This window comes from Pogoniulus pusillus, chromosome 6 (assembly GCF_015220805.1).
Source record: "Pogoniulus pusillus isolate bPogPus1 chromosome 6, bPogPus1.pri, whole genome shotgun sequence".
NCBI lineage: Eukaryota > Metazoa > Chordata > Aves > Piciformes > Lybiidae > Pogoniulus > Pogoniulus pusillus.
In genome coordinates this window covers 46,146,453-46,158,719 of record NC_087269.1, presented here as the reverse complement: position 1 = coordinate 46,158,719, position 12,267 = coordinate 46,146,453, and the positions used below count along the sequence as shown (strand labels likewise).

General features: G+C 40.7%; 1 protein-coding gene across 30 annotated transcripts in view; it reads right to left on the bottom strand.

Annotated features, from left to right (window-relative positions):
- Positions 1 to 12,267, bottom strand: part of KCNMA1 (potassium calcium-activated channel subfamily M alpha 1) — a 416,512-nt gene that overhangs the window by 96,076 nt on the left and 308,169 nt on the right. For 16 of the 30 annotated variants that reach the window (XM_064145471.1, XM_064145472.1, XM_064145474.1 and 13 more), the window contains one exon: positions 7,160 to 7,333. The exons of the other annotated variants lie outside the window; for them this stretch is intronic. In XM_064145471.1, the coding sequence (XP_064001541.1) occupies positions 7,160 to 7,333 (174 nt within the window). The remainder of the gene's footprint in view (positions 1 to 7,159; positions 7,334 to 12,267) is intronic. 30 annotated transcript variants of the gene reach the window in all.

The window sequence follows — 12,267 nt, the reverse complement described above, 5'->3', positions numbered from 1 at the left end:
AGCATTCAGCAACAAACTATCACGAGTTATATCACTGTATTGTAAAAAGGAGAGCTAACAGAAGCTAGTGATTAGTCTCAAATGGTACAACTGAACTTCAGAGAAATGAATGCATCTCTGATTTCTTACAGAGAAATTGAAACTCCTCATCTGTCCAACCCTCTCCCATCTACTATAACCTCAGTCAAAACAATGATACAGTATGGTTGCTTGTTCAGCGACACCTCAAGACCCACATATGGAGTTATGTGACAACCACCTCCTCTTTTCATGTAGCACATAAACATTTCATCAGGTTATGTATCCTGCCATGTACAAATACCTGACAAGTTTCTAGGTACTCAGAAAGTACAACGACTCAGAAAAATGGGTCTTGCAAGCTGCTTCCAGGCAGAGGGCTGGGCCACTCTGTGTACCTACATGGAACCTGACCAAATCTGGAGATCTCTGGTTCTAGTTCAAAGGACACTCCTGCTTAAGGTAAGCCTTAGGCTGGTTGCCTCAGGTTCTAGTTGTAGCAGTATGAACCACATAATACTGCAGAACCACAGAATATCTTAGATTGGAAAGGCCCTTCAAGAACATCGAGTCCAATCATTAGTTTCACACTGACAAGTCCCTGACTAAACCAAATCCCTTAGCACAACATCTAATCACTGTGAATGGCTATGGTTGGAAAGGACCACCAGGATCAGCCAAGTCCAACCTTCATCCCAGTATCCTTCATCACTAGACCACAGCCTCAAGCACCATACCCACTCTCCTTTTAAACACCTCCAGGGATGGTGACTCCACACCTCCCTGGGCAGCCTGTTCCAGTGCCTGACCACCTACTCAGTAAAGAACTTTCTCTGAACATCCAACCTAAACCTCCCCTGACACAACTAACATGACATTAGTGGTCACACTGTAGCTTAAGTGACTATTTACCTGATTAAACCTATGCATATATGAAATACACTAGGGATCTCAAAGGAATAATTGGATGGTGGAAACACTGCTTGATTTTTTCCTTCATTCTGCTGTTTTTATACCAAAATGAAACAAAAAAGCATCTGCTGGAGAAGGTCCAGTGGAGGGCTACAAGGATGATTAGGGAATTGGAGCACATGCCTTATGAGGAGAGGCTGAGGGACATGGGGCTGCTTAGTCTGCAAAAAAGAGAAGACTGAGAGGGCATTTAATAAATGTCTATAACTATCCGAGGGTTGGGTGTCAGGAGAGGATGGATGGACAGGCTCTTCTCACTTGCTCCCTGGGATAGGACACGGAGCAATGGATGTAAGTTGCAGCCAAAGAGGTTCTGCTCAAGACAAGGGGGAACTTCTTTACTGCAAGGATCACAGAGCACTGGCACAGGCTCCCCAGAGAGGTTGTGGAGTCTCCTACTCTGGACACTTTCAAGGCCTGTCTGGATGGGTTCCTCTGTGACCTGAGCTAGACTGTGTGGTCCTGCTCTGGCAGGGGGGTTTGCCTCGATGATCTCCTTGGGTCCCTTCCAACCCCCTGCCATCCTGTGACAAACAGGAGCAGTCCTGTTCATAACAAGCTGAGCACATTTTAATTTGCTTTGCAGGGCTTTTAATCTATTTGTAAAATAATAAACTGTATTCTACTTTATATGTTGATACTATGTTGTGGACTGGTATATATTTTGGTAAGAATCTCCTTCTATACATTCCAATAACTTCAGATCACACAAAATGCAGAAGACATAGGCCAGAGGACTTCTTTTTTATGAATGGGAAGGAGAAATAGTCCCAGCCAGTGAACCTATTCTTCCCTAAATTAAAACAGGAGCCAACCAATAAGGATATCAAATGAGAAGAAGTGTTCTAATACAAGAGTATGAGAAGTACATGCTTTATGAATTAACTATTCATTTTAATTTGGAAGCAGTCTGAAAAGAACATGAACTACACATCAAAGTGTATGAGCTGATAGCTTTCTGCTGTTGTTGGTTCAGTATTAATTTGAGACCTTGCCCAATAACATCAACACAAATTAGCTAAGACTCAAAACAGCTATCAGCTTCGGGGACCTATCCTGAAAAGTGGTGCTAACAACTTCCCAGCATCAATGAGCTTCTCGATCCTGCAGCTGTTTTTAAAAGCTTCCTCCCAAAGGCACATTTAGAACTGAATTAAATGCAACTTTGAGTTAATTAACGTTTTAAATGATAATGAATACAATGTAGATTCATAGAAGGCATTTACATTGTGTTATAAAACTGATAAAAATTTAATAAGTCTTTGTTAATAAGTTATGTCTCTCCAGACTCATAAAGCCTAAGGCAGTCAGTGCTGTAGTCTAGGGTCTAATCCAGGTTCCTAATGCCAGTGGTATAACGAAGCAGAAGACTGACTTGACACTTGACATTTGCTCTAAGCCGGCTCTGGATCAAGCCACTGCTTGTTCATAAATACTTTATTTCATATAGTAAAGGTCAGAATTTGGGCTCAAGGCAGGACTATGACAGAAATGCTCAAGCTGAAACCGAGCCAGCTCTGGCATCTGTCGCTTGAAATAGCTTGGAAACAGCAGAGGAGGAGACCTAACCGGCTAGCATCTGTCCCACACCAAGGAGGTAACAGGAAGAATCTGCTGCCTGGTGGTAAGGAACTGTCATGGTGAGTTTCATGACAACCAGCCACACTCAGGAACTAAAAATGCAAACATAATTTCCATGTCACCTTGCATAAGACCCTCTGCTAAATTCACTCCACAGGATGCAGCCAGCATCTCTTCTAGCTTGTCCCCATCAAAGCAAACCACTCACTAGTCTCTGTGACTCAGGTAGGAATCACTACTCAATGTAAAGGCCTACAGGAACTACAGGCAGACTTCTGCTTCTCCCACCTTCCTAATTCTTCAGATGTTCTGCTGAACTTAGCAGCGCCTCTATCCCATGCTGATGTGAGAGTTCAACTCCTTGTTACAGACACTGCAGATAGGCCAGAGCTCCCTTTCATCAGCCCAGTGGTACCTGTTGCATCACAAAACTCATAGGAAAAGACATCTGTTTCATTACTGATATTTTCTAGTCATGAGCAATGAATCGGATTGCCTCACATTTACCATTCTATCATCTGAAAAGGAACAGCCTGGTTTGGGAGGCTTGTTTTGCTTTTATGCTGCTCTTGCATTTCCACATCTATATGGCCATATTCTATCCAAAAGAAAGCTACAAAATGTAGGGTCCCTGGAGATTCCTCACACTCACCAATGTCAGCCTTCACACAGACTACCAGAGCATGCCAAAACATGTTTTCTCACAGGCTGAATTAGAAATGCCTGGGTCTAGTATCAAGAATGTCCTGGGAGGTGTAGATTCCCATGGCAATGGGCACAGTTCTCCCTTGGAATGTGAGCTTTTGCTGTTCCTGAGAAGCACAGGCATACGGTGATAAAGAAACAAAGAAATGACGTGGTTCAGGTTAAGATTCTGTCTGTATCAATTAATCATTTGCATGGCAATCCCTAAGATTTGGAATAGACCTAAGCAGAAACATCACACTTATTAGGAACAGAATTGCACTGAACATCACCCCAGTTTTTTCAGTGGCTAAGTGCCCCTCTTCATTATAATCTGCTTCAGTCTCAAGGGCAAAAAACACTTGCACTGTTTGACTCCTATTCATGTATCAATCTAGCAAAAACAGTTCAACCTGAAAAAAATCAGACCCACAAAAGAATTTAAATTCTATTTCCTTGCACCTAGAAAGATCATATCCTTTTTTTTTTTTGTCAGACAACAGCCTATAAACTCAAAAGCTATCTTAATATGCTTGTATTAAATCAAAAGATGATTTCCATTTGCTGGAAGTACAGGCAACAATATAATAACAGAGGAACTCACTCACAGTGAAAAATGCACTCCACTGTTACTTTCTCTACAGACTACACAATTAGTACACTAAATCCTGTGTGCACCATTAAACATGTAAATTTATATCACCCACTCCCCATCAGATTCCTACAAACAGCATTCATTCTTACAGAAGCTACTGATTGTTTCAGGAAGTTTCACACAATGGTTTGTGATTTTATTTACCTTGGGGAAAAAAAAAAAAGCCTACTTTTATAACAAAAAGGGGGAAAAAAGGAAGAAGAAAGAAAGAAATGCATTAAGCAATTGCAGAAGCAAACCAACGCAACTGGGGCACCACGACCAAAGCAAGCCCTGTAATAGTATAATGACCTTTAATGAGTGTCTGGGGAAACAATACAGTCCTAGCATAAAAGACAAAGGGCAAAACCCATCATGGCTCCACTGACACTAATTTAAAATGATTTTCAGAACAACTAAAGAATGTAAGAGAGGTAATCTGATCCACCAATCTGACCTCACTTTGATTCTGGGGCCCTGCTGCTGCCATTTCTAATTGTCAAACACTCTACATTTCACATCTGCTCATATTTAATGAAAAGCTGACTCTTGCCACTACTCCTGGAGTTAACTAGCTCTGTCAAGATGGGCATCAGGCGACCCCTCTGCACCGCAAAGAAAACACGCTGACTGCTATTGAAGCCCCGCCAGCAAAACCTTGCCTGTGTCTATATGCATTAATTGGAAAAGAAAGGCTTATGCTGCTTTGCACAGAGTGTGAATTGGTATTGATTTTTGTACTTATTACTAACAAAGGTGACTAGTCTCACAAGGGGAAGAGTGAGATCCCTTTTGAGTTGATAGAGTGATGAAAGGGGGAAAAGGCCTTTGAAAGATAGGATGCTAACATTCCACAAAGCTGTCAATATCACTTATCCTTCAAAATACAACATGGATCTAATGTGTTTCCCAAAAAGATTGGTTTTGGTGGAAATAATATCACTACTGTGGAGGTTTTTGGCTCAGCAGGCAACACAAGCACAAGCGTTTACTTTATATGCCTCTGTAGAGTCTTAAGTGAACTTGAAAGTTATGGTAAATCTACAAATTACGTTTTTTCTTTCCTTGCCAAGAAGTGTTGACAGCAGAAATTTTACCCACTTTTAAGGGGCTTACTCATTTAGCCTGCTCTGGTTGCTGTTAACACCAGCACCAGGATCCAAAGACATACTCTCTGTAACGGTCACTGTATGGAAGCTATACCAGGCACTGTGTTACTGAGGCTGTTAGGCCGTGTAAGTGACACTGTCTGCAGCAATTCTCAATCCAGGAACATTTCTTTTCCACTTTTCTTAACAACATAAACTTTGCTACGTTTTACTCTGACAAAGGCTACACTTTAGTATTTAATCTTTAAAGCATAAAAGCTCCTCTAACTTAGAAGAGGACTTCAAACTGAGGGCACTCTCCCCTAAAACAGTGAGTTACAGTGAAGTAGATAAAACCAAGGACAATCAGAGTGCTCATATGCATACACTGAGAGAAGATTTCTGGTAAAAATCTCTAAGAAATTCTGATCTATTTTTTTGGTAACATTTGACTGACACACTCTTCAGACAAAAAACTTGGTATTGTTAAATGCTCCAGATTTATAGGCGGAAAAATAGTTCAAATGTCAGAAGTCATTCACTGTTTCAAAAGTACACTACAACACACATATGGTATCAAAAGGCAACCAGATGCATCCTCTGCTAGCTACATTATACTCTGAGCAGTGGAAGGCATTTTCATCTGTGATGACTTGCAGTGTGAAGCGGACATGCTTCCTGATCCAAACTTAGAAACAAATCAGAACAACTCTAAGAGTTTTCCTGTACCATTTGAGGAGGGAAAGGAAAATAATTCTCCTGACAAGTTCTACTTCTGCCTGTTATGAATGTCTAAAGAGGATCAGAAAGTGAAGAAAAAATATTTATATCACTGTCTCTTTAAACAATCTTCCTCAATTGTTGACACCACACTGACAACACAAGCTTTGGAAACCCAAAGAATTAACAGCTATGTAGCACTGTTGTAAGTTCTCTGTCTTCTCCCTTCTTTCTAAGGAGGTTCTGGGGCATATTCCAGAATGATACTGTCCTATGGAACAGATTCTCCAGTTAATTTCAAAAGGTCTGCATCAGGAATCATAGAATCAACCAGGTTGGAAGAGACCTCCAAGAGCATCCAGTCCAACCTAGTACCCAGCCCGAGCCACTCAACCAGACCACGGCACTAAGTGCCTCAGCCAGGCTTTTTTTGAACACCTCCAGGGATGGTGACTCTACCACCTCCCTGGGCAGCCCATTCCAATGCCAATCACTCTCTCTGCCAACAACTTCCTCCTAACATCCAGCCTAGACTTCCTCCGGCACAACTTGAGACTGTGTTCCCTTGTTCTGTTGCTGGTTGCCTGGCAGAAGAGACCAACCCCACCTGGCTACAGCCTCCCTTCAGGTAGTTGGACACAGCAATGAGGTCAGCCCTGAGCCTCCTCTTCTCCAGGCTAAACACCCCCAGCTTCCTCAGCCTCTCCTCATAGGGTTTGTGTTCCAGGCCCCTCACCAGCTTTGTTGCCCTTCTCTGGACACCTTCCAGCACCTCAACATCTCTCTTGAACTGAGGAACCCAGAACTGGACACAGCACTCATGGTGTGGCCTGACCAGTGCTGAGTACAGGAAGTCTACATCAGGCCAGTCCTTCTAAAACGGCACAAAGTACAACCATTTCTACTGTTTGTGGTTGCAGTATCAGGTGGAAGTTCCTGCTTCATAGAGAATACTACAAACAAAAATAAAGATAATGGTAGAGGTATAGAACAGAACTCCAGCTGCTACAGTTCAGTTACTCACTTGTATCCTGCATGCTTGCTGCCTACTGAATGCTGCTCTAGTGGCAGAACTGTTAAAGCTGCCTGCTTGGCACCAGTCACAGATGTAGATATAGGCCAGTCTGTCTGCTGCAGCGCTTATTATTAACTAGTGACAACTCATACTGTATGAATTGAATTAACGTCACCAAACCACACACCTAAAAGTTCTTGTGTGCTATTGCAAGAGCATGCTTCATAAAGAGCATACAAAGCAAAATAATGGGTTACATGGTTTTGGTATAAAAAAAAATCAACTAAACCAGAAATATACATACAGAGCTGGACTGAAATTTGGGGTTGGCTTGTCAGAAAAGCATCAGCCCAGTAAAACTCACAGAATTACAATGTACGACACAAGACAGGGATGATACCACAGACATCACAGACATGGAACAGCATGTGTTGGTGTAAAACTTACAGGCACGTAAACTGGTGGAGCAATCATTAACAGAGACAGAAGAAAGTGGGAAGGCTCTCTCAAGGGTGTCCATGTTACTATGTACATTGCCTGACATGCAAGAGCAGTCACGCTCACAGCGTCCGCAATCAAAACAACATGCCAGTTTCATTCTCTTGTAGATGGACATCTTGGCTATAACCATGTGTTGGATGGGAGGAGAGGAAGAGCAGCAGGTTAATGGCAAGGTTATATATATAACAAGGCAGCTGGAAGGTAATTTAAGGGATTTAATACAGGCCTTAGTTCATGTTAACAGTCTTGACCCAGGAAAAAAAAATGCAATGAAATTACTGATAACACTTTGGCTGTACATTAAAAGTAGGGCAAAAGATAAATTACTCTTTCTTTACGTTCAGTCTTACAGGGTGACCACAGACATGGGTGAGAATTACTGTTTATAGTCAAGTATTTGGATCAAAAAAAGAACACAGCAAACTGAGAAAATTCTAAGAATATTTGTTTTCCCTTGGCACAATTAATATTACTGGGCTAAAATGAAAACAAACATCTCAAGTTGCTAATTAATTAAGATATTTTTGGTCTGTCCTGTGAAAAATAAAGACTTTAATGTATATATATACATATATATATATATATGTATGTATGCATGTATGTATACACACACGAAAACACACATGTATTCTGATATACACACATCCACACACACATATACATTTTACACATACATATGTATATATACATATATAAAAATATCTATTTACACTAATAATTGCTCCAGATTAAACTGTGCCAGGGAACACTTTTCTTGCAACCAATTACACATCACTAAAAGAGATACAAGAGGTTTGTAAAACCCTCTGGAAAAATTTACTTCGTTTGAAATAGATCTTCGGGAATTCAAATTGAGTCTTGACCAAGTACCAGAGTTTGTCCATATGAGAGACATAACTAGTAATGGTAAATATGCTTGACATTAAAATCAGTTCACAAATAAGGCATCACCAAAAGCACACAGACATTGGTCCACTGAAACACACTGAACCAATCACTGGCATGTTTTCTGCTCTGCACTGAAAGGCAAATCGAGAACCACGTAGCTGAACGTCCAAATGGGGGCTAATTCCCACAGAACTGACAAGCTAGACTAGAACATTTGTACCCTCAGTCATCCAAAGGCTCTTGTCACGTCTTTCTAGAAGGATGTCTCACCCCATTTTAGAAATGTCTGTGTCATTGCCACTGGCCAATTTGGTACCTAAATCAGAGGTACGTTTCAGGTCGAGGAAACGCAAAGGCCACTGAGATCGTTTCACTTGTTGCACTGAACCAACACTTTTGGTAATGGCTTAGACTGAACTGACTCAATTGTACTAAAAACAAAACAGAACACGGACAGGCAAAAGCAAAACTTTCAAGGGAATGCAGAAACAAGGTACTGTTTCTCTGGCCTGTACTTCCCATTTAGGATGGCATATTTGCCTTGTGGTAATAGCATTCAGTTCAAAATCATTTCTCTTATTTTTTTCCCAGTTAATGCCACAGTCACCTGAGAAGAGGGACTGAAATCACTCAAATGGGTCAAGTCCTGTTCTAAGGCCTTGATGACTTGCCATACAGTGTACTTGTCAAGCAAGGGTAACATTATGATAGTGGAAAACAGGCATTGAGGGAGATGAATGAGTGATCTCTTCAGCAGCGACTCCATTCCTCTACAACTTTGCCCACATGACTAATGCCAGGTTCTTTTGGCATCCTAGAGGAGTTATCTTACAGCTGTTCAGAAAGTCATCATGCAGCACCAGGCTTGTTCATTGCATTGTACACCATTCCTCAGAGCTTGGCTTTTATTAAGAAGGTTTCCACTGCAGCTTTTGATGCATAAACATTCCAAGTACAGAGAAAATTCAAAACAGCATTTGTTTTCCTACGGTTTCCCTCTGTCTAATTCTTTCCAATACATTCTTTAAAATTGAAAAGTTGGGCAGGAAAAGAACAATTAAATATGTTACTAAAAAAGTGAAAGTCTTTCCATTGTGCCTATTTCATTATTTTCACTTGAGAGAAAGAAAGAAAGAAAGAAAGAAAGAAAGGCATCTTTGAGACATACTGACAATAGATGAGGTAAAAGGCAGGCCCATTTTCTTCTAATTATAGCTGTTTTGAAGGACTTTGTATAACCAAATGCTGTAGCAAAACACACTGCTCAGAACTTCTCAACTGCTAGGTCACTGGTTAGTAACAGTCCCTGGCTTTTGTTCACTTGCAGCCATATCTTGTAAACAGTCAATAACAGGGTTAGGACACATTTATGAGAATTAATCATCCTTAAGGACAAAGACAGTTGGGAAAGAAAAGTTTTTGTACCATTGTCAAGAGACTTAAACCAATGAAGTGGGAAATTTAAGCCCTTCTGCTCAACAGGGAAAGGACTCTGCGGTGCCTCTCAAAAGCAATGCCCTTTCAGGGACTGTTTTTAACTATTATTATCAGTTGTTACAGAGATCATGCATCATTTCAGTATTTCACACAACCAACATGCAGAAAACAGGCTTGAACCTGGAAATATAAGTAGCAGAAATGACTGGCAATAAGGGTTTCAACCAGTATATAAGCAACTGCATATCAGAGCAATACATCTTAGAAAGAAATCATGCTGCAACTCTTCATTCCTTTTACACAGTCATTGTTACATTCATACCAAATACAATACTCATTTTCTTTCCAATAAAACAGAACAATGGATTGTTAGTAGGGATGAGTAGTGACAAGATCAGACAGACAGCGATGAGTTTAAATGGTACAGCCACACATACATGATTTCCTATACAACCTCCAAAAACACTGATGGGAAACACAAATCAGCAGAGAGACAGAGGGACCTTAAGAACAACCTCTGGGTGGGTGTTACGTTCATTTGACACCTGTAGCACCTGCCTAAAGATCAACTCATTTCTACTCATAGAAATGTTATGGATGTTGAAGAGAACTGTTATGTGCAAGTAGGGACATAAAGGAAATGACTTCCCTATTTTCAACTGAATAATAAGTGGATGGAAAGGGAGAACAGATCCTTCTACTCAGTATGATGACAATCCCACAGCATCTATAAAACGAATTAGTAAAAATATCATGGGGAATTATCATGGCCAAGGAAATGAGACTACTTCATCTACTGACAAAAGAAGGCATTTCTGGCCAAAAGTTGTCCCAGGCCTTCCCTTATTCTAATAAGGAAGGAATGAGCTTTAGATGTCTAAACTAGAAAAACTTTCCCATAGCAAAAGCTCCAAAAATTCAGTAAAAATTTCTAGATTGTCTGGATCTGAGGTGTTACTTAGAGTTCAGAAACAGCACTTGGAAAGATTTCCAGCTGCAAAAATAAGCCAAGGAAACTGTAGATGGTTCAATACCTAGGACGTCAAGGCACAGCTCCTTCTTTAAAAGCAAGCATTACAAAGCATCCCTTCATCTTTGCTGGGGTTTTGTTGCTGTTGTCGTGGGGGGGGGGTTGGTTTTTGAAACCAGAGTCTCCTCAATCTTCCTCCTCCACTCAGCTCTACGGCAGCTCTTGTGACCTCAACAATGAGTAGATCTACGAGGACATCTAGTGGCTGTCTACGAGATAACAGCTGGTGAAGAACATGAGCTGAGGTTTCCAGACCAGCAGAAGGCAGAAAAAGGTCTCACCTCACTTAAGAATTGAAATGCCTACAGTGTCATTTCAATTCCTCAGGTTCTCATGATCCACACTGTAAGTAAAACAGCAGCATTAAAGGACGACTAGACTGATCTGATCGCCTTATAGCAATGCTGGTTTGCATCATGAGACTGAAACACTGAAAGGACTTTCCATGGTTCCGGTCTCCTGAAAAATACAGCAGCGTATCTCAAACTGTTTGTGAGAATTTGTTTTCTCTTGACACAGCTGGCAAAGCAGAACAACTTCAAGACCATAAAGACAGTTTGTTCACTGCCCTGCAGTTCTTTCAGTCAAAGGCAATTTGTTGCTTCTTTTGCTGGAATTCACAGAGTCCTCTGTCAAAACTGTACAAACAGCAGGTGACCTGAGTGAACATTCTGCACTATTTTGGTAGCTGTAAGAATGACTCACAAGTTTCGAAGCAAGGGCGAATTTATAGACCAATTCATTGTCATTTTCAAATCTGATCATGACCTTTCCTTCGTTACCTTAAAGAAGACTCTCAGCCAGTGTACTATGAAAGCTAACTGTACTTCTGAACAAACTGAAGCTATTGGGGAAATGGAAAAAACCCCAAAAGCACCATGTCCAACTATATGGTCTTTTCTTTTCTTGTACTCTTTTAGAATGAAGAGATCTTATTTGCTTATGTATTATTATTTAAACTGATTTCTCTGTACCAGAAAGACCTTGGCATAGAAATGTATTTTTCAAAAAATACATTACCTCAAATAAATCCAAATTGGTTCTAGCATTTTCCCTCCAACTCAATGCAATTCCTCATTTTATCCATGGAAATGAGTTTCTTTCGGGATTATTACTTGGCATTGAGTATTATCGTGTTGACTTGTTTCACAACCTCCCTTTCTGTGCTGTCCTGTGCTCCTGCTGTGTCATTCCATTGTCTGAAACCAGATCTTTTGGAGACATTCCTCTTCCTTCTCTGTATCCTTTCTACTACAAGAGTGTCGCACTCCTTTAGGGCAGCTTGCAGACACCACAATTAAGTTAAATAGTAAATAATGGTAATGAATCATAAACTGAGAGTATCTGGTGCAATACTGGGAAAGTGTCATAGCTTCACTTATTTAGAAGAGCTGCAGATACATGGTATGCTCAGCAGCCTCAGTCTGGTACAGTAATGCCTCACTGCAGCTATGAAACATCTGATCCCTCTTGCTGTTTGAAAGAACAAGCCCACATAATACCAGCACTGCCTTACAACTAGTACACGTCTCTGCAGTGCTTGTATTTCTAAGCAGAAAGTTCTTTCCATGTCCCAAATGCTCTTTTAATTTAAATTATCATGACTGTACACACCAAGGGCCTGACAAGAGCCTTCATAGATTCTGTACGCTTTAAAGTTGTATGACTTAGATTGATATGAAGTGGTCTATAAAGTTCA